The 23703-nt window shown below is 46.6% G+C and overlaps 1 protein-coding gene across 1 annotated transcript in view; it reads right to left on the bottom strand.

The window, feature by feature from the left end:
- Positions 1-23703, bottom strand: part of DNAH3 (dynein axonemal heavy chain 3) — a 952415-nt gene that overhangs the window by 724649 nt on the left and 204063 nt on the right. Inside the window, exons 4-6 of the mRNA XM_063934423.1 lie at positions 22234-22303; positions 21114-21297; positions 17881-18070 (exon numbers count right to left, since the gene is read on the bottom strand). Coding sequence (XP_063790493.1) covers positions 17881-18070; positions 21114-21297; positions 22234-22303 — 444 coding nt within the window. The remainder of the gene's footprint in view (positions 1-17880; positions 18071-21113; positions 21298-22233; positions 22304-23703) is intronic.

Below are 23703 nucleotides of genomic sequence, written 5' to 3'. Positions count from 1 at the left end.
TCCTATGGGTACTCTGGTTTCCTCCCACAATCCAAAAATATACTGGTAGGTTAACTGGTTCCCAGCAAAAATTAACCCTAGTGTAAAAATAAGATTTTACTTACCGATAAATCTATTTCTCGTAGTCCGTAGTGGATGCTGGGGACTCCGTCAGGGCCATGGGGATTAGCGGCTCCGCAGGAGACAGGGCACAAAAATAAAGCTTTAGGATCAGGTGGTGTGCACTGGCTCCTCCCCCTATGACCCTCCTCCAAGCCTCAGTTAGGATACTGTGCCCGGACGAGCGTACACAATAAGGAAGGATTTTGAATCCCGGGTAAGACTCATACCAGCCACACCAATCACACCGTACAACTTGTGATCTGAACCCAGTTAACAGTATGACAACGTAGGAGCCTCTGAACAGACGGCTCACAACAAGAACAACCCGATTTTTTTGTAACAATAACTATGTACAAGTATTGCAGACAATCCGCACTTGGGATGGGCGCCCAGCATCCACTACAGACTACGAGAAATAGATTTATCGGTAAGTAAAATCTTATTTTCTCTAACGTCCTAGTGGATGCTGGGGACTCCGTCAGGACCATGGGGATTATACCAAAGCTCCCAAACGGGCGGGAGAGTGCGGATGACTCTGCAGCACCGAATGAGAGAACTCCAGGTCCTCTTTAGCCAGGGTATCAAATTTGTAGAATTTTACAAACGTGTTCTCCCCCGACCACGTAGCTGCTCGGCAGAGTTGTAATGCCGAGACCCCTCGGGCAGCCGCCCAGGATGAGCCCACCTTCCTTGTGGAATGGGCCTTGACAGATTTAGGCTGTGGCAGGCCTGCCACAGAATGTGCAAGTTGAATTGTGCTACAAATCCAACGAGCAATCGTCTGCTTAGAAGCAGGAGCACCCAGCTTGTTGGGTGCATACAGTATAAACAGCGAGTCAGATTTTCTGACTCCAGCCGTCCTTGAAATATATATTTTCAATGCCCTGACAACGTCCAGCAACTTGGAATCCTCCAAATCGCTAGTAGCCGCAGGCACCACAATAGGCTGGTTCAGGTGAAACGCTGACACCACCTTAGGCAGAAAATGAGGACGCGTCCGCAGTTCTGCCCTGTCCGAATGGAAAATCAGATATGGGCTTTTATACGATAAAGCCGCCAATTCTGACACTCTCCTGGCTGAAGCCAGGGCCAGTAGCATGGTTACTTTCCATGTAAGATATTTCAAATCCGCCGATTTGAGTGGCTCAAACCAATGGGATTTGAGAAAATCCCAAACTACATTAAGGTCCCACGGAGCCACTGGGGGCACAACCGGGGGCTGTATATGTAGTACTCCTTTTACAAAAGTCTGGACTTCAGGAACTGAAGCCAATTCTTTCTGGAAGAAAATCGACAGGGCCGAAATTTGAACCTTAATGGACCCCAACTTGAGGCCCATAGACAATCCTGTTTGCAGGAAATGTAGGAATCGACCCAATTGAAATTCCTCCGTGGGGGCCTTCCTGGCCTCGCACCACGCAACATATTTTCTCCAAATGCGGTGATAATGTTGTGCAGTCACCTCCTTCCTGGCTTTAACCAGTGTAGGAATGACCTCTTCCGGAATGCCTTTTTCCCTTAGAATTCGGCGTTCAACCGCCACGCCGTCAAACGCAGCCGCGGTAAGTCTTGGAATAGACACGGTCCCTGCTGAATCAGGTCCCGTCTTAGAGGTAGAGGCCACGGATTTTCCGTGAGCATCTCCTGAAGTTCCGGGTACCAAGTTCTTCTTGGCCAATCCGGAGCCACGAGTATCGTTCTTACTCCCCTTTGCCGTATAATTCTCAGTACTTTGGGTATGAGAGGCAGAGGAGGAAACACATACACTGACTGGAACACCCACGGTGTTACCAGAGCGTCCACAGCTATTGCCTGAGGGTCTCTTGACCTGGCGCAATACCTGTCCAGTTTTTTGTTGAGGCGAGACGCCATCATATCCACCTTTGGTTTTTCCCAACGGTTCACAATCATGTGGAAGACTTCTGGATGAAGTCCCCACTCTCCCGGGTGTAGATCGTGTCTGCTGAGGAAGTCTGCTTCCCAGTTGTCCACTCCCGGAATGAACACTGCTGACAGTGCTATCACATGATCTTCCGCCCAGCGAAGAATCCTTGCAGCTTCTGCCATTGCTCTCCTGCTTCTTGTGCCGCCCTGTCTGTTTACGTGGGCGACTGCCGTGATGTTGTCCGACTGGATCAACACCGGCTGACCCTGAAGCAGGGGTTTTGCCAGGCTTAGAGCATTGTAAATCGCTCTTAGCTCCAGTATATTTATGTGAAGAGACATCTCCAGGCTTGACCATACTCCCTGGAAGTTTCTTCCCTGTGTGACCGCTCCCCAGCCTCTCAGACTGGCATCCGTGGTCACCAGGACCCAGTCCTGTATGCCGAATCTGCGGCCTTCTAACAGATGAGCACTCTGTAACCACCACAGAAGAGACACCCTTGTCCGTGGCGATAAGGTTATCCGCTGATGCATCTGCAGATGCGATCCGGACCATTTGTCCAGCAGATCCCACTGAAAAGTTCGTGCGTGGAATCTGCCGAATGGGATTGCTTCGTAAGAAGCCACCATCTTTCCCAGGACTCTTGTGCATTGATGCACAGACACTTTTCCTGGTTTTAGGAGGTTCCTGACAAGTTCGGATAACTCCTTGGCTTTCTCCTCCGGAAGAAACACCTTTTTCTGAACCGTGTCCAGAATCATTCCCAGGAACAGCAGACGTGTTGTCGGGGTCAACTGAGATTTTGGGAAATTCAGAATCCACCCGTGTTGTTGCAGCACTACTTGGGTTAGTGCTACTCCGTCCTCCAGCTGTTCTCTGGACCTTGCCCTTATCAGGAGATCGTCCAAGTAAGGGATAATTAATACGTCTCTTCTTCGCAGAAGAATCATCATTTCGGCCATTACCTTGGTAAAGACCCGAGGTGCCGTGGACAATCCAAACGGCAGCGTCTGAAACTGATAATGACAGTTTTGCACCACGAACCTGAGGTACCCTTGATGTGAAGGGCAAATTGGGACATGCAGGTAAGCATCTTTTATGTCCAGGGACACCATAAAGTCCCCTTCTTCCAGATTCGCTATCACTGCTCTGAGTGATTCCATCTTGAACTTGAATTTTTGTATGTACAGGTTCAAAGATTTCAGATTTAGAATAGGTCTTACCGAGCCGTCCGGCTTCGGTACCACAAATAGCGTGGAGTAATACCCCTTTCCCTGTTGTAGGAGGGGTACCTTGACTATCACCTGCTGAGAAAACAGCTTGTGAATGGCTTCCAATACCGTCGCCCTGTCTGAGGGAGACGTTGGCAAAGCAGACTTTAGGAACCGGCGAGGGGGAGACTTCTCGAATTCCAACCTGTAACCCTGAGATACTACCTGCAGGATCCAGGGGTCCACCTGTGAGCAAGCCCACTGCGCGCTGAAATTCTTGAGTCGACCCCCCACCGCTCCTGAGTCCGCTTGTAAAGCCCCAGCGTCATGCTGAGGGCTTTGCAGAACCCGCGGAGGGCTTCTGTTCCTGGGAAGGAGCTGCTTGCTGCCCTCTTTTACCCTTTCCTCTGCCTCGGGGCAGATATGACTGTCCTTTTGCCCGATTGTTCTTATAGGACCGAAAGGACTGCGGGTGAAAAGACGGTGTCTTTTTCTGTTGGGAGGGGGTCTGAGGTAAAAAGGTGGATTTCCCGGCAGTTGCCGTGGCCACCAAATCCGATAGACCGACGCCAAATAATTCCTCCCCTTTATACGGCAATACTTCCATATGCCGTTTGGAATCCGCATCACCTGACCACTGTCGTGTCCATAAACTTCTTCTGGCAGATATGGACATCGCACTTACTCTCGATGCCAGAGTGCAAATATCCCTCTGAGCATCTCGCATATAAAGAAAAGCATCCTTTAATTGCTCTAAAGTCTGTAAAATACTGTCCCTATCCAGGGTATCAATATTTTCAGTCAGGGAATCCGACCAGACCACTCCAGCACTGCACATCCAGGCTGAGGCGATGGCTGGTCGCAGTATAACACCAGTATGTGTGTATATACTTTTTAGAGTAGTTTCCAGCCTCCTATCAGCTGGATCCTTGAGGGCGGCCGTATCAGGAGACGGTAACGCCACTTGTTTTGATAAGCGTGTGAGCGCCTTATCCACCTTAGGGGGTGTTTCCCAGCGCGCCCTAACCTCTGGCGGGAAAGGGTATAATGCCAATAACTTTTTAGAAATTAGCCCTTTTCTATCTGGGTTAACCCACGCTTCATCACATACATCATTCAATTCCTCTGATTCAGGAAAAAATAAGAATTTACTTACCGATAATTCTATTTCTCGGAGTCCGTAGTGGATGCTGGGGTTCCTGAAAGGACCATGGGGAATAGCGGCTCCGCAGGAGACAGGGCACAAAAAAGTAAAGCTTTACTAGGTCAGGTGGTGTGCACTGGCTCCTCCCCCCATGACCCTCCTCCAGACTCCAGTTAGGTACTGTGCCCGGACGAGCATACACAATAAGGGAGGCATTTTGAATCCCGGGTAAGACTCATACCAGCCACACCAATCACACCGTACAACTTGTGATCTAAACCCAGTTAACAGTATGACAACAGAAAGGGCCTCTTAAAGATGGCTCCTTAACAATAACCCGAATTAGTTAACAATAACTATGTACAAGTATTGCAGATAATCCGCACTTGGGATGGGCGCCCAGCATCCACTACGGACTCCGAGAAATAGAATTATCGGTAAGTAAATTCTTATTTTCTCTATCGTCCTAAGTGGATGCTGGGGTTCCTGAAAGGACCATGGGGATTATACCAAAGCTCCCAAACGGGCGGGAGAGTGCGGATGACTCTGCAGCACCGAATGAGAGAACTCCAGGTCCTCCTTTGCCAGGGTATCAAATTTGTAAAATTTTACAAACGTGTTCTCCCCCGACCACGTAGCTGCTCGGCAGAGTTGTAATGCCGAGACCCCTCGGGCAGCCGCCCAAGATGAGCCCACCTTCCTTGTGGAGTGGGCTTTTACAGTTTTAGGCTGTGGCAGGCCTGCCACAGAATGTGCAAGTTGAATTGTGTTACAAATCCAACGAGCAATCGACTGCTTAGAAGCAGGTGCGCCCAACTTGTTGGGTGCATACAATATAAACAGCGAGTCAGATTTTCTGACTCCAGCCGTCCTTGCAATGTATATTTTTAAGGCTCTGACAACGTCCAACAACTTGGAGTCCTCCAAGTCGCTAGTGGCCGCAGGCACCACAATAGGTTGGTTCAGATGAAATGCTGATACCACTTTAGGGAGAAAATGCGGACGAGTCCGCAGTTCTGCCCTATCCGAATGGAAGATTAGATAAGGACTTTTATAAGATAAAGCCGCCAATTCAGATACTCTCCTGGCAGAGGCCAGGGCTAGTAACATAGTCACTTTCAATGTGAGATATTTCAAATCCACCTTTTTCAATGGTTCAAACCAATGGGATTTGAGGAAATCTAAAACTACATTTAGATCCCACGGTGCCACCGGAGGCACCACAGGAGGCTGTATATGCAGTACTCCCTTGACAAAAGTCTGGACCTCAGGGACAGAGGCCAATTCTTTTTGGAAGAATATTGACAGGGCCGAAATTTGAACCTTAATGGATCCCAATTTGAGACCCATAGATAATCCTGATTGCAGGAAATGTAGGAAACGACCCAGTTGGAATTCCTCCGTCGGAACCTTCCGATCCTCGCACCACGCTACATATTTTCGCCAAATGCGGTGATAATGTTTCACGGTGACTTCCTTCCGTGCCTTAATCAAGGTAGGAATGACTTCTTCTGGAATGCCTTTCCCTTTTAGGATCTGGCGTTCAACCGCCATGCCGTCAAACGCAGCCGCGGTAAGTCTTGAAAAAGACAGGGACCCTGCTGTAGCAGGTCCCTTCTCAGAGGTAGAGGCCACGGTTCGTCCGTGAGCATCTCTTGAAGTTCCGGATACCAAGTCCTTCTCGGCCAATCCGGAACCACTAGTATTGTTCTTACTCTTCTTTGCCGTATGATCTTCAATACCTTTGGTATGAGCGGCAGAGGAGGAAACACATACACTGACTGGTACACCCAAGGAGTTACCAGTGCGTCCACAGCTATTGCCTGTGGATCTCTTGACCTGGCGCAATATTTGTCCAGTTTCTTGTTGAGGCGAGACGCCATCATGTCTACAATTGGTCTTTCCCAACGGTCTATTAACATGTTGAAGACTTCTGGATGTAGACCCCACTCTCCCGGATGAAGATCGTGTCTGCTGAGGAAGTCTGCTTCCCAGTTGTCCACGCCCGGGATGAACACTGCTGACAGTGCTATCACGTGATTCTCCGCCCAGCGAAGAATCTTGGCAGCTTCTGCCATTGCACTCCTGCTTCTTGTGCCGCCCTGCCTGTTTACATGGGCGACCGCCGTGATGTTGTCCGACTGAATCAACACCGGCTTTCCTTGCAGGAGAAGTTCCGCCTGGCTTAGAGCATTGTAGATTGCTCTTAGTTCCAGAATGTTTATGTGAAGAGACTTTTCCAGACTCGTCCATACTCCCTGGAAGTTTCTTCCTTGTGTGACTGCTCCCCAGCCTCTCAGGCTGGCGTCCGTGGTCACCAGGATCCAATCCTGAATGCCGAATCTGCGGCCTTCTAATAGGTGAGCCTTCTGCAACCACCACAGAAGTGACACCCTTGTCTTTGGTGACAGGGTTATTCGCAGGTGCATCTGCAGATGCGACCCTGACCATTTGTCCAACAGATCCCTTTGGAATATTCTTGCATGGAATCTGCCGAATGGAATTGCTTCGTAAGAAGCCACCATTTTTCCCAGGACTCTTGTGCATTGATGTACTGACACTTTTCCTGGTTTTAGGAGGTTCCTGACCAGATCGGATAACTCCTTGGCTTTTTCCTCTGGAAGGAAAACCTTTTTCTGAACCGTGTCCAGAATCATTCCTAGGAACAGCAGACGAGTTGTCGGGATTAAATGGGATTTTGGAATATTCAGAATCCACCCGTGTTGTCTTAGCACCTCTTGAGATAGTGCTAAAGCTGTCTCCAGCTGTTCTCTGGACCTTGCCCTTATTAGGAGATCGTCCAAGTATGGGATAACTAATACGCCTTTTCTTCGAAGAAGAATCATCATCTCGGCCATTACCTTGGTAAAGACCCGAGGCGCCGTGGACAATCCGAACGGCAGCGTCTGAAACTGATAGTGACAGTTTTGAACAATGAACCTGAGGTACCCCTGGTGTGCGGGGTAAATCGGAACGTGTAGATACGCATCCTTGATGTCCAAGGATACCATAAAGTCCCCTTCTTCCAGGTTCGCTATCACTGCTCTGAGTGACTCCATCTTGAACTTGAACTTCTTTATGTAGAGGTTCAAGGACTTCAGATTTAGAATAGGCCTTACCGAGCCATCCGGCTTCGGTACCACAAATAGAGTGGAATAATACCCCTTTCCTTGTTGTAATAGGGGTACTTTGACTATCACCTGCTGAGCGTACAGCTTGTGAATGGCTTCCAACACCCTCTCCCTTTCGGAAGAGACGGTTGGTAAGGCAGACTTCAGGAAACGATGAGGAGGATCCGTCTCTAATTCCAACCTGTACCCCTGAGATATTATCTGCAGGATCCAGGGGTCTACCTGCGAGTGAGCCCACTGCGCGCTGTAATTTTTGAGACGGCCCCCCACTGTCCCCGAGTCCGCTTGAGAGGCCCCAGCGTCATGCTGAGGTTTTTGCAGGAGCCGGGGAGGGCTTCTGTTCCTGGGAAGGAGCTGCCTGTTGGTGTCTCTTCCCTCTTCCTCTGCCTCGTGGCAGGTACGACAAGCCCTTTGCTCTCTTATTTTTGTAGGAGCGAAAAGGCTGCGGTTGAAAGGTCGGTGCCTTTCTCTGTTGGGGAGTGACTTGAGGTAAAAAAGTGGATTTCCCGGCAGTAGCCGTGGCCACCAAGTCTGATAGACCAACTCCAAATAACTCCTCCCCTTTATACGGCAAAACCTCCATGTGACGTTTTGAATCTGCATCGCCTGTCCACTGTCGTGTCCATAAGGCTCTTCTGGCTGAAATGGACATAGCACTCACCCGAGATGCCAGTGTGCAAATATCCCTCTGTGCATCACGCATATAGATAAATGCATCCTTTATTTGTTCTAACGACAGTAAAACATTGTCCCTATCTAGGGTATCAATATTTTCAATCAGGGATTCTGACCAAACTACTCCAGCACTGCACATCCAGGCAGTTGCTATAGCTGGTCGTAGTATAACACCTGCATGTGTGTATATATTCTTTTGAATAACTTCCATCTTTCTATCTGATGGATCCTTAAGTGCGGCCGTCTCAGGAGAGGGTAACGCCACTTGTTTGGATAAGCGTGTGAGCGCCTTGTCCACCTTAGGGGGTGTTTCCCAGCGCGCCCTAACCTCTGGCGGGAAAGGGTATAATGCCAATAACTTTTTTGAAATTATCAACTTTTTATCAGGAGCAACCCACGCTTCATCACACACGTCATTTAATTCTTCTGATTCAGGAAAAACTGTTTGTAGTTTTTTCACACCATACATAATACCCTGTTTTACGGTATCTGTAGTATCAGCTAAATGTAACGTCTCCTTCATTGCCAAAATCATATAACGTGTGGCCCTACTGGAAAATACGTTTGAATTTCTACCGTCGTCACTGGAATCAGTGCCCGTGTCTGGGTCTGTGTCGACCGACTGAGGCAAAGGGCGTTTTACAGCCCCTGACGGTGTTTGAGGCGCCTGGACAGGCATTAATTGATTGTCCGGCCGCCTCATGTCCTCAACAGACTGTTTAAGGGAAGATAAACCATCACGTAATTCCACAAATAAAGGCATCCATTCTGGTGTCGACCCCCTGGGGGGTGACATCTGCATATTTGGCAATTGCTCCGCCTCCACACCAATATCGTCCTCATACATGTCGACACCACGTACCGACACACACCGCAAACTCACAGGGAATGCTCTAATGAAGACAGGACCCACTAGCCCTTTTGGGGAGACAGAGGGAGAGTCTGCCAGCACACACCACAAAGCGCTATATATACAAGGGATATCCTTATATTAAGTGCTCCCTTATAGCTGCTTTAATATATATATATATAGCCATTAATGTGCCCCCCCTCTCTGTTTTACCCTGTTTCTGTAGTGCAGTGCAGGGGAGAGACCTGGGAGCCGTTCTGACCAGCGGAGCTGTGACAGAAAATGGCGCCGTGTGCTGAGGAGATAGGCCCCGCCCCTTTTTCGGCGGGTTCTTCTCCCGCTATTTTTCCAGTCAGGCAGGGGTTAAATATCTCCATATAGCCCCTATGGGCTATATGTGAGGTATTTTTAGCCTTGTATAAGGTTTATATTTGCCTCTCAGAGCGCCCCCCCCCAGCGCTCTGCACCCTCAGTGACTGCCCAGTGAAGTGTGCTGAGAGGAAAATGGCGCACAGCTGCAGTGCTGTGCGCTACCTTATGAAGACTGAGGAGTCTTCAGCCGCCGGTTTCCGGACCTCTTCACGCTTCAGCATCTGCAAGGGGGTCGGCGGCGCGGCTCCGGGACCGGACTCCACGGCTGGGCCTGTGTTCGATCCCTCTGGAGCTAATGGTGTCCAGTAGCCAAGCAGCAAATCCACTCTGCATGCAGGTGAGTTTACTACTTTCCCCCTAAGTCCCACGTTGCAGTGATCCTGTTGCCAGCAGGACTCACTGTAAAGAAAAAAACCTAAACTAAACTTTCTCTAAGCAGCTCTTTAGGAGAGCCACCTAGATTGCACCCTTCTCGTTCGGGCACAAAATCTAACTGGAGTCTGGAGGAGGGTCATGGGGGGAGGAGCCAGTGCACACCACCTGACCTAGTAAAGCTTTACTTTTTTGTGCCCTGTCTCCTGCGGAGCCGCTATTCCCCATGGTCCTTTCAGGAACCCCAGCATCCACTTAGGACGATAGAGAAACTACAGGTAGTTTTTTCACCCCCCACATAATACCCCTTTTTGTGGTACTTGTAGTATCAGAGATATGCAATGTCTCCTTCATTGCCGTGATCATATAACGTGTGGCCCTACTAGAAAATACGTTTGTTTCTTCACCGTCGACACTAGATTCAGTGTCCGTGTCTGGGTCTGTATCGACCGACTGAGGTAAAGGGCGTTTTACAGCCCCTGACGGTGTCTGAGACGCCTGGGCAGGTACCAACTGGTTTGACGGCCGTCTCATGTCGTCAACTGATTTTTGTAATGTGCTGACATTATCACGTAATTCCATAAACAAAGCCATCCATTCCGGTGTCGACTCCCTAGGGGGTGACATCACCATTACCGGCAATTGCTCTGCCTCCACACCAACATCGTCCTCATACATGTCGACACACACGTACCGACACACAGCAGACACACAGGGAATGCTCTATTGAAGACAGGACCCCACTAGCCCTTTGGGGAGACAGAGGGAGAGTTTGCCAGCACACACCCAAGCGCTATAATATATATGGGAACAACCCTATATAAGTGTTGTATCCTTATAGCAGCTTAAATATATTAATATCGCCAAAAAAAGTGCCCCCCCTCTCTGTTTTACCCTGTTTCTGTAGTGCAGTGCAGGGGAGAGTCCTGGGAGCCTTCCTCACAGCGGAGCTGAGCAGGAAAATGGCGCTGTGTGCTGAGGAGAATAAGCCCCGCCCCCTATTTCGGCGGGCTCTTCTCTGGAATCTGTGAGATCTGGCAGGGGTTAAATACATCCATATAGCCTCAAGGGCTATATGTGATGTATTTTTAGCCATAAAAAGGTATTATACATTGCTGCCCAGGGCGCCCCCCCAACGCCGTGCACCCTCCGTGACCGCTGTGTGAAGTGTGCTGACAACAATGGCGCACAGCTGCAGTGCTGTGCGCTACCTCAGGAAGACTGAAAAGTCTTCTGCCGCCTGCTTCTGGACCTCTTCCATCTTCGGCATCTGCAAGGGGGGTCGGCGGCGCGGCTCCGGGACGAACCCCAGGGTGAGACCTGTGTTCCGACTCCCTCTGGAGCTAATGGTGTCCAGTAGCCTAAGAAGCCAATCCATCCTGCACGCAGGTGAGTTCACTTCTCTCCCCTAAGTCCCTCGATGCAGTGAGCCTGTTGCCAGCAGGACTCACTGAAAATAAAAAACCTAAAAAACTTTTTCTAAGCAGCTCTTTAGGAGAGCCACCTAGATTGCACCCTGCTCGGACGGGCACAAAAACCTAACTGAAGCTTGGAGGAGGGTCATAGGGGGAGGAGCCAGTGCACACCACCTGATCCTAAAGCTTTATTTTTGTGCCCTGTCTCCTGCGGAGCCGCTAATCCCCATGGTCCTGACGGAGTCCCCAGCATCCACTAGGACGTTAGAGAAAGTGTATGTTCGTGTACATGTGATAAGGTATATAGATTATAAACTCCACTGGGGAAGGGATTGTTGTGAATGGCCAAATATTCTCTGGAAAGCGCTGCGGAATATGTGAACGCTAATTAAATAATAATAAAAAGTAACAAAGGGATGGTATCGATATCCCAGCAGTCTTCATCTTGATGGTCAGCATGCTGACAGATCCTGATGAGTATTTTAACCCTTATCCTAATCCTAACCCACCCCAACTGCAGCCAGACCCTAACCATCCCCTCACGCAGTCTAACCCTAACTGCCCCCTCCCCCCATAGCCTAACCCCCTCGCAGCCTAACTGTAACCATAATCCCAGTACTTACTATCAGGATCCGTTGTGATTCTGACTGTTGGGATGCCGCTGCCAACATTTCGACCATCAGGATGGTGCCGGAATATTAACTACATCCCATAACAAAAAGCACTACAGCTCTCCACACAGCCACTGGTGCAATGGAAATATTCAGCGTGGGTTGAAACCTGTACCCATTAATATAGGCGCAGACAAAGACAGTGGAGTCCGGTGTAAGAGAGCCCAAGGAGGAGGTGTAGAGCGCAGCTGGTGTGTAAGAGAAGTAGGTAATGAGAACAGGAGGGAGACGGGTCCTAATCATGGAGCTTACAGTCTAAATGGAAGGGGCGAGTACCAAGGGTATAATCTTTTGACCACCTGTAAATTTTTGTGCACAGTCTGGTTTGGCGTCAGCTGATTTAAGTGGAACACTATCTTTTGTAATGGTTATCACTAGCACTGTGCAATAAAATAAACAGAAGATATGAAATAGCTAAATAAATTGTGTGAAGCTCCCACGTAACCTTTAGAATGTCACAAATCTATTGGGAAGCTGCATGCGTCTGATAAAGCCACAAAAAACAGTAAATATCTACAGCATCTGAACAACAACGGAGGGACACATTTATAAAAGCTGTATGCCAAAAGCTATTTACACATTGTAACCTCAGACCATTAGTATATGTTATTTCAAACACGGACACTATTTCATTTCCATTTTGAAGAAACAAATTGATGTGATAAATGGGTGTTTAATTTGTTCGCTTTGTTTTTCCAGTGTAATCTTGGATATCTGTAAATAGGTCAGACACGGTATTGGGTTGAATGTTATGAATTTTGGATGGTGCTTGAAATGTTAATATCCTTCACGTCATCTCTTGATTTCAGTTTGAAAAGATCAAAGATCAAAGAACTGCTTCATCTGCAGAGAAATTACATGGCTACTAATTAATCAGCCTATCTAGTCATTGATTTATCAATCACAATTTGAATTGTCAACCTCGATGTCTGAGGGCAGTCCCGGTGAACTGGACTGTTGCTGAATATTAATTGTGGGCCAATAGAGAGAAAAACATTTTATTTGTGTACGATTCTATTTTCTAGATGCCTGCAAAGGAAAACATCCCACTGTATATCCTTGTAATGAAATAAATATCCCTACACGTAGCATATAAAGTAAAAGCTAGAGTGAAATATGGTTATATAAGTCTAAAAAGAAGACTATGGGCCTACGGTATTTATCAAGCCTGGAACCTTGCGGAAACAACTTTTCAGCATATTTCAGGCAGTGGTGGCGAGGTGGGGGGGGGGAGGGGTTTACACTATTTACCCCACCCTGGGTCTGTTGGGGAGGCCTGACAGGGGCCCAGGTCCTGCACCCCCCCCTCCACACACCTTTCCCGTTGCAGATTGCGGGCAGGCAGGGAGAGAGGCTGACTATTTCAGCACCCTCTCTCCCCCCACACAGCACACGCCTTTCTCTTATATGCGGTGGGGTGACGATCGCAGCTGCCTCCCTCCGCCGCACACCAAATCGGACATAGATGCACCCCCCCTCCCCCCCACAACTAAAGGTACATACACACGGTGCGATTCTGCCTAAATACCAATTTTTACTTTGCGATTTCCCTTAAACTCCCCGGAGCCCAGAACAAACCACAAATGTTGACTATACACATGGGGGGTCAATCCGAGTTGTTCGCTCGGTAAATTTCTTTGCATCGCAGCGATTTTCCGCTTAGTGCGCATGCGCAATGTCCACAGTGCGACTGCGCCAAGTAAATTTGCTATGCAGTTAGGTTTTTTACTCACGGTTTTTTCTTCGTTCTGGTGATCGTAATGTGATTGACAGGAAGTGGGTGTTTCTGGGCGGAAACTGGACGTTTTATGGGTGTGTGCGAAAAAACGCTACCGTTTCTGGGAAAACCGCGGGAGTGGATGGAGAAACGGAGGAGTGTCTGGGCGAACGCTGGGTGTGTTTATGACGTCAAACCAGGAACGACAAGCACTGAACTGATCGCAGATGCCGAGTAAGTCTCGAGCTACTCAGAAACTGCACAGAGATGTCTTTTCGCTATATTGCAAATCTTTCGTTCGCAATTTTAAGAAGCTAAGATTCACTCCCAGTAGGCGGCAGCTTAGCGTGTGTAAAGCTGCTAAAAGCAGCTTGCGAGCGAACAACTCGGAATGAGGGCCATGGTGCAATTTTGGCTATGTACAATTTGACTATACTAGAAACTATATTGTACACAATATAGTTACAATTGCCATGCTTACACAGTCTATTTTTTCTTGCAATACCAACCCAGTGAGAGCGCGCATCGGTATCGCAAGCTATTTACACATGGTGCAATATGTGCTAACTTTTCTAACAATTTTGACTATATTATTTATTTATTAACAGTTTCTTATATAGCACAGCATATTCCGTTGTGCTTTACAATTAGAACAACAGTAATAGAACAAACCGGGCAAAACGGACAGACATAGAGGTAGGAGGGCCCTGCTTGCAAGCTTACAATCTATAGGGAAATAGGCATTGATACACAAGGATAGATGCTACCTATTGCATAATGGTCCAACAGATTGCTAGGTTCTTAATGGGTTGCATGATATGACCACCCAGCAATGTTGGCTAAGGGTCAGGAGGGTGTGAGAGCAAAGAAAGACAAAATATGTGAGGTTATGTGTTCTGCACTGAGAGGATGTGATTAGAAAGAGAAGCATTGAAGGTTATGTGGGTGGGTCTGGAATTTGATAGGCTTGTCTGAAGAGGTGAGTTTTCATGGAACGTTTAAAGGTTTGGAGACTAGGGGTGAGTCTTTTTGTGCGTGGGAGGGCATTCCACAGAGTTGGTGAAGCCCGGATAAAGTCCTGAAATTTTGAGTGGTGTCAAAGTTAGAAAAATATCTCTATGCACACTACCATATTTGCACCTCACACAGGTCCGTGCTGCGCATGCGTACGCTCTCCCGTGCGTGCGCATACTCACAGTCGCGGGCACCCGCAGGCGCACGGTATGCGTATTTACGGTAGAGTTTATGTGATCGTAGCGTGCGACTCAATCGTTACATATTTTCAGTAATAATGTATTTTGTAGATCATGGTCCCTTTGATAGATTCGGAAAGTTTAGTTAACATAGCATGTTCCTGAACAGAGAGATCCCTCTTTGTATTGTACGAAGGGTCTAACAGGGGTCATACAGTAGTGTTTGGTACCCATCGGAAGAGTATTTAAATAGCAATATTCCGGTGTTGGTTTGATGCAGATTAATCGCTCGTGCGAATAGTTATGGACATAAGAAGTTTATGTCCATTTACTATTATTTGTTCTTACTTAGTCATGCGGCGGGAAACCCAGTATCCCACCCACCTGAACAGTTGGAAACAGTCACAGCCCACCTGTATGAATCAACCTATGACCTTTTGTTATAATGCGAAGCCGAATTCCTGTGTCCAATGAACAATGAGATTGTAGGGACCATTGAATTGTATTGTGTGTGGAGCATAAATAAGACAAGCCTGTGGCATCCAGCACTCACTTCTCTTCAAACGGTTCTCATTGCTGATAATCGGGAGCTGGATGTCCAGAGGCGCTTGCGATCGTTTCCCCTTGTGCGTAAGTTTTCTCCGCAATCATATTGTCTTGATGTTATATTGTAAGCCATCTCTCTCTCCCCTCTTTCTCCCTTATTTTCCCTTGATTGTATTGTATTGTATTGCATTGTATTTCCTGTGTAGTTATCTGGTTAGTTAGTCTATGTTATATTGTAGTGTATGATTTGTTCTGTGATTCTTTTGCAAGTATAATAGTCATAATACATATAATAGGTTTTGGACCCTAAGCCCAGGTATCTGTGTATTTCTTATAGTGTTAAGTATTCCCTGAGCGTCGGTGACGCCCAAGCAGCTTTGTAGTTAATCAGGTTACACCAGGTTGCATTTACACTCTATCACCACACTAAGGTTTACTGTATATTTCGTTGTTAAAGGTATAGATATAAAGGTTTAACGTTATAAGCGTCTGCAATAGCGTGCCTGCCTGTGATCTCTGGGCCGTAAGCGAACGTGACGCTTGAGCGTCTCGACTACGGTTGAGCGATCGTTACGCAACTTGCGTACCCTTACGGTACTTCTTACGTAGATAGCGTACAGTGTTCTTAGACCTCTTAAAGGGTAATATATAAGATAAATATTTAGCTTTATCAGTGGGGTAAAAATCGTAAGCACATATCGCATCGTGTGTATGTACCTTAATAGCTATTTTCCTTTTGTAAGGAGGGGGCCTGACCACACCTCCCCAGTTAGCCACGTCCTCTCCTATTACCGGGGCTCGCCATAGCTGTCGGCACCCCTGATTTTAGGCACATTTTAGTTTTGGGGGCATGTAACAAAAGCCATATGTTGGAGATATGAGAGATATCTACTGTGATAGGCAAACTATTGCATAATACTGCAGTCCCCATAATTCTCATTTGAGACCATTTATCAAAGTCTGTAAACACTTCATGAACTTTATTTAAATGTTAATAATTTGGTGCTATACAAATAATATCTGGTAAGTGCTCGCTACAGATTGGAATCATCAATAGACTGAAAACCTGGAATTGTATGCTTGGTGTTATTAGAATTACCTGTTAATCAGCCACTACAATAGCGAGTATGTAAATTCCTCGGAACCCTGACATGAAATCTGGAGGGAACAGGTGTACTTTTATTGTATTTATTCCTGTAATTGGACTAAATAATTAATAAAATATGTCTCTGAATATTTTTATTTATGGTGGGCAACATGGTGGCACAGTGGTTACAGTGTCATTGTGCCGAGATAGGGCCTAATTCAGACCTGATCGTAGCAGCAACTTTGTTAGCAGATGGGCAAAACCATGTGCACTGCGGGGGGGGGGGGGGGGGGGGGGGGGGGTCAGATATAACATACGCAGGGAGAGTTAGATTTTGGTGGGTTATATTGTTTCTGTGCAAGGTAAATACTGGCTGCTTTATTTTTACACTGCATTTTAGATTTCAGTTTGAACACACTCCTCCTAAATCTAACTCTCTGTGCACATGTTATATCTGCCTCCCTGCAGTGCACATGGTTTTGCCCATCTGCTAACAAGGTTGCTGTTACAATCAGGTCTGAATTAGGCCCATGGTTGTATAGGGGTTAGTATTGTAGTGGCATGATGATACAGTGACTAGCAGTGTACTGACATGGTGGAACAGTGGTTAGCATTGTAGTGACATGGTAGTACAGTGGTTGGAATTGTGGTGACATGTACGGCGGGTCATTTAGGTGCAGTTGGATTTGCTATCACTGCTGCTTGCTTGAAAGCAGCAGTGATAGTGCTGTATGGTAATGCAGCAGGAGGCTATTACAAGCAAATGCAGTGTCCTAGTACGCAACATCGGATCAAAGCACCCACCATCGGGCAGCTTGCAGCATCCATGGTGCCGTGCAAGCCGCCCGTTGCAAAGGTCAGAAATCTCCATCTAAGAACGGAGATACCTGACCTCTTCCCTCCCACTAAACGAAAGCTACGCACCTCTGTTTTTCCAAACCGAGCCCACTGCTGCCCCCTTCTCCGCCCCCCCCAAATGGCAGTGGACTGTCAATCACTGACGTTGCAAGACCCATTCACGCACACACAGAACGGGTCCTGCACATGCGCAAAGTATCGAAAATTGGTACTTTGCAACGATTGGTGCAGGTGCAACCGCACCTGAATGAGGCCCCTAGTGGTTAGCATTAGCACTGCTATTTTGCAGAACTGTGGTCTTGAGTTTGACTCCAACCAGGATACTCTCAGATGGAGTTTGCATGTTCTACCTGTGTTCACATGCTCTGGGTTTTTTTTTTATAATTTGTACAGTACTTTAGCAGATGTACTGTTGGTTAATAAAAATCACACTTTAATGGGACAATTGCTTGTCTTACAAAGTCATCACTGTTGGACACAGCAGCCCTCTTGGTGATCAGTCCTCTTGTTGATCAGATAAATTATAAAAAGAATAAAAAAATAAAACAACGGAGATTAAAAACTGTGCTGAGTAAAGGAGTGATTGTATTTGTAAGCCGGTAGTGCACCTTCTTGCTGTAACATGACCACAGATGAAGAATGAAATCTTACCAATACTTTTCCTGAGGCTCATGTAGTAATCATATTCAATCTCTTCCTTTATTTCCTCAAGCAATTTCTCCAGAGCTGGGTTTTTCCAAAGTTGGCTGGGAACGATTGTTAAGATTGTGTCCATCTGTTCCTTCGTCTGGGGTGCCAGCATTTCTCTCTGAATCCCATGGTGTATGTAGTGAAAATACCTCTGAAACAGTTACCAATGATGTTGTTATTTAGCATATAACATCAGGAGAAAGTCCCTGGGAATATGAGGCGTATGGGTGCATAATTCTTGTATACCAGCTGTGAGCTGCACTTTGTTAACCCTGGATAAGACTGAATAATGTATGAATAATGCTATCTAGTAGTATTTATAAATTCAGGCATAGTCTGGGATGACAATACTGTAGTTAACTAAATATTACATATGGTTCAGAATACAGCATTATGTATAGAAATATTCTTGTTACAGTCCTCTACCTAGTTTCTTTCTAAGATGGTGCTATTAAGACTTTTTACTTGTTTCTCACTATTTAGTACAGTTACCATTATTTCGCTTCTCTTCCATAATCCACCACCAAGAGCTCTCCTGTCAGTCTTATACCCCTTTCAGGCTTAAGGCACAAACGTTTCCCCCAGTGCACTGTAATACATTTAAAATGACGGATTTAGAGATGTGATGGGTCTAACGTCTTGGCTCCACTCTAAATTGCAGTGCTAAAATAGAGTTTCCCAGTATTTTTGTGCAACTGCACATGCAGCATGAGACAGTGTCCTTCCTTCATGTAAGATAAAGCTGCATTTGTATCACTGACAACTCACAAGTCCAGGGACTAACTTGAGCCTTTGGCTGGATTTGCTCATAACTGTATCTGAGAACACCCACTGCCGGATGTAAGCACACCCACTGCCGGATTCTCAGATCTACCTGGTGCATCCGAAGACACCGCATCCCATCCACAGTGTGATCATTGGCCGGCCCATCAGATATCTGCGTATTTGCGTAACCCTCAATATAATCAAGATGTTCAGCAAAACTAAGCTTCCAGGGCCAGTGAAACACAGCCATGCCCAGAATATGGGGTCAACACCAACTATTTTCTGGAATGTTCCCCTCATCAGCCCCAAATGCCAGCAGCATGTCAATTATACCCCTTTCACACAGCACAAATAACCCGGTATTGACCCAGCATATTGCCGAGTCGGCGTGCGGTGTGAAAGCGCCATAGTCGAAATCCCGGGTCGCCTGACCTGGTAATTCAACCCGGAAATAAAGCAGTGTTATTCCCGGGTTGAATACCAGGTCAGTGGCAGCGTAAACGGGCTCCCGGGTCGATACGACCCGGGACCCGTTCACTACAACAGGTAGAGGTGGCGCGGAGATGATCTCATCTCCCAGCGCCGCCTCCGCCCCCGCTGCTAGCTCCACCCCCCACCGCTATGGCAACCCGGCCGGCATATTGCCGAGTCGGGAAGCCAGCAGTAGCATCCAATGCCGGATCCCATACGGGAAGGACCCGTTTCCAATTCCTGAGTGGGATCCGGCTTTGGACATGTGAAAGGGGTATCAAGCGTCAGCTTAGGAGACACTGTGACTGATATCGCTGCTGTATGGAGGCACATACGCACTGCGCCTCCGATGTATGCACAGTCCTCCAACCATCGGCAAACTGCAAAAGCATTGAAACAGCGTCAACCTTTGAATCAGCCCGAGACCCTTCTCATAACATAACTGTTTATTGAAATGAGGATTTTGTTTAAAAAAAAGTCTAATAATACATTTGTTGTCAATACACATAAAAATGGTTCTTTAAGGTGAATTTAATAGCTGAATATGTTAATGTGACTCACAGGAATCCTCCTGCCTCATGCAGAGAAATGCTTTGTGTTGTCACTCACAGGTTAAGGATGATTGCTTTATACACCACACTACTTGGGCATGGGATATTGATTACAGCAACTTAGATTCATAATTGTTTGGTATGCAAATTTTACGATGAGCCGAGATCATAGCCAGTTATTTACTGCTAAGTAATTTAGCTGAGGCAGTAACTCATGTTGGCCTAGTTGTGCTGTGTACTGCATTTCTCCAAATAAAGTGCCATCGTCATTATGTAAATTCTCTTCTAGTCAAGAACAGTTATAATCATGCAGATGCATCTTTGTGAGGATCTGTTGATGTTACAACCATAATTCTTGTAAGGAGAACTTCTGATTGTGTAGTTTTATCCTGTAATGGGAACAGAACTGCAAACGTACTTTTACAATTTTATCATTTAGGCATAGGCGGAATAAGAGAGGAGAGTGCCCATGTGCAGACCCTCCTGTCTCTGGCAGCGGAGTAGACGGGCTTTGTGCCAGAGGCTACTGTGCATGCAGAGGTTTCTGAGAACATGGTGCTGTGCAAGCCAATGTGCAAATCACTGGGAAAATGGCCACAGCACCATTCTCCCAGTGATTTTCTGCTGTTCCGCAGTGCCAGCCAACGTGGGACTCCGGAGAGGTAAGTATAGTTATGGGTGCAAGGTGTACTGTATGGTGTGGGCTCCCTGGACTCCCTGCATCGCACACCCTGAACCCATTATAGATATGTCAATGCATTCAGGGTGAAAGTACTGTCGTCTCCTGGTTGTCAGAGTAGACAGTAGTTTTATGGTGCACATTTTAATAAAGGGACTGCTTCATCCAATCTTCAATCGATGATGGTTCAAGTGTAATATGTGGGTATACATTTTTTTTCCCATATTGCATTTCTCATACTTGTAATGGAAAATACAATCTGCCCAAATTTACTAAAAATAAATTGTAATAAAATACTGGAGGAAGCCCTGTGATAATAATGCTATCTTCAGATAGCATTAATAGGCTTCCTTCCAGTTCCCCTACTTTAGCTCTGCCTTTTCTGTATACTGGCAGTGAAGGCTGAAGTTAGAGATGCTGCCTGTGATCAGCCATGTGTGTCTAAATAGACCACAGGCAGATCACTGAAGAAAATAAAAAGTTGATAAAGAAAATAATAAAAAGAAAACTTACCTGCACCCTGCTGCAGCCACGGATCAGTGGCCAGCTTCTTCTCTGTGTGTCCCCCATCAGCTGATGCTGTGATACTCCCAGCGGGTATCAATGCTGCAAAATGAGATGCCACCGGGAGTTTCACAGCAGTAACTGGCTGGCGACGCACAGAGAAGGAGCCTGTCAGCGATACGTGGCTGCAGCAGCATGCAGGTAAGAGTTAGCTCAGCACTAACCTCCAGATCTCGCTGAGATGGTTTCTCCTCTTGTTTATATATTTCCTCCTCATAATGCAACATAACCTCTAATTGTTCTTCAGGAGTCATTGGCCGGCTCCCTGGACAGACCATAGTGTTTCTCTGTGACACATTCTCCTCTAGAAGAAATGGTTCAACAGCATTCAGCCTGGTTGCCGTCCATCTGCATAAAAAAATAAGGACAATCTGACTGTAACCTAAAAATACTGGTTAAAGCTGCAAATAGAAAGAATTAGCTGTAATACTGAAATGTAAAGTTAGTATTTAGAGCATTCCATTAACTCATAAATCTGCATTTTTAAAGCATGAAATAAATTGTGAGGATAAAACATACATCTCTTTCAATATCAATATCACGCCATCTGCTCAGAAGATAAAATTATCTATGCTTCTATGCGTGCTGGACCTTCATAGGACCTTTTAGAGTCAGGGGGGGGAATTTAATTGTGGGCAAAGGGGGCGAATTGCCGTGGCATTTAAATACAATTATTTGCACCCCTTTTGCTCAAAAGTGCTCGTTACCCTATGGAGTAGCAACACTTTTGCGCGAGATCCCGCCGCCATAAACGTTACAGCGGGTGTTGAGCTAATTTGGCCAGGCAAATCTGCTCGCCAAAATTGAATTCCCCCCCATAGGGACCATGATTCTGAGGTGGGAATTTCCTGATGCTGATCCGATCCATCATTTGGTGATCAGATTCACCGGCAGATCTGTGAATTCCAGTGATTGGCGATTTGTCAGGTGATTGTTAAAATCCAATCTGTTGAAAATCCCTTCGATCCCATCGATTCTGATAATTTTTGAGTCAGAATTGGTAAATCGAGATTGTCCAACATGTTGGATTTCGCGATCACTCAACCCAGGTATTGGCAGATGGGGAATTGCCCCTACAGATGCCTGATGTATGGGCCCTGATAGATTTGAGAGGGGCGTGTCCAAACTTAAATCTAAATTGCTGTGTAGAAATATATCTGTCTAGTGTTTATGGGCTGCATGCGAAAGCAGCCAGTATTTACCCTGCACAGTAACTTGCTCTTTTTTGCTTTACTCACTCACAGAATCAGGCCCAGGCTCCCTATGACAGACAAGCTTTATTACCTATCACAATTATATTTGTTCCTGGGAGACATTTTCTGCTTTTTCTGGATGTATGAAGCGTCCTTTGTAGCTGAATCTATTAGTTAAGGAGCATCACTGACAGCTTGTTACTTCAAAGATATGAGAGTGAACAGCCAGGTTATGTGTCATAGCATTAAACATGAAAATGGTATCAATGGATGAAGTAAAAACAAAAGAAATATAAAACCTATGGGTCATCCAAAATAAGGGAGCATATCCACCTCTCCGGAGATAATATTGATTAATAAGCTTTTAAAATCCACACACAAGCCAATCTTACCGCCTGTCGAGTGCTGGGTGCAGGATTAATATCAGCTTTAGCTACACATGTAAATGGTTAAATAAATGCGGCCTTTTGAGCCCTGAGGCAGGAGACAATGGAAGGCAGTCACCTCTGGGCACCAGCCCTGAAGTGGGCACCCTGACTTCCTCCATTGCTCTAAGTTCTGTTTTATGCACCCTAGAGCAGGAATAAGCATTTTCTGCAGCCCTCCCTCTCACAGGGCCTCCACCCTGGAGTCTGGCCCCAGCCTAGGATCTCCATTAAGAAAACCGGATCAATATATATGTAAGAGAAGTGGGGCACAGGCTGTAGTGCATGGCCCCTCCCTCCTTTGGCTCTTCACCCACATACGTGCGGGAGCTGTTGCCTCTGCTTTTGCAAATATAAAAATGGAAGACCCTGATCAGCAATCAGGTAGTCATACACAAAAGATGAGCGCTACTTCAACTGCGCACAGCTAAAATGACCCACTTGGGGGCCTTACACATACGGGGAAACTTCAGTCTGTATAAATATAGGTGATTGTCTTCCAATTGTCTCTTTAGTCCATTTGGTAATGGAATTCCCTCTAGATTGGTGCAATGCCCCTCAAAGATAAAGGAAGAGCGGTATCGTGTAGTAAATCCCTAGTCTGAGGGGATTGCTTTTCTCTCAATCTTAGATTTCGAGGTATATGAGGATGGTTCGTACCGTACTCACGTCTTAAATGGATGGATTTCCACACATAAAGGTTTCTTTTTGAGTTCAAGTTTCTCCCAACCGGATGAAGATGTTGTTTACACCCTTTCAGTTTCTCCCAGAGTTGTATCCCATCAGAAATAAATATTGGAGAAAAATAGTAGGGTGTTGAGTGACACCCAGGGGCTACGCAACTGCAGCCGTGGAGGGTGCAGCGGTTTACTATCAATTTCTTGAGCAATCAGGTAGTGTTCGTATTGGTACACTTGTTCGTGTTCATGTTGGTAAATAATTGTGGGAGGATTTTATGTCTGGCTGTTGATGGAGTATTGGAAGTGAAAACAGGGAGGACAGTGTGTGTCTGGGTGCTGCTGAAGTGTTGGAAGTGAAAGCAGGGGAAGGACAGTGTGTGTCTGGGTGCTCCACCTTCTGGAGTGTTGGAAGTGAAAACAGGGGGGAGGGGACAGTCTGGGCCTGGGTACTCCACC

This window comes from Pseudophryne corroboree, chromosome 7 (assembly GCF_028390025.1).
Source record: "Pseudophryne corroboree isolate aPseCor3 chromosome 7, aPseCor3.hap2, whole genome shotgun sequence".
NCBI lineage: Eukaryota > Metazoa > Chordata > Amphibia > Anura > Myobatrachidae > Pseudophryne > Pseudophryne corroboree.
The sequence above is the reverse complement of the archived record's forward strand: the minus strand, read 5'-3'. Positions and strand labels throughout refer to the sequence as shown.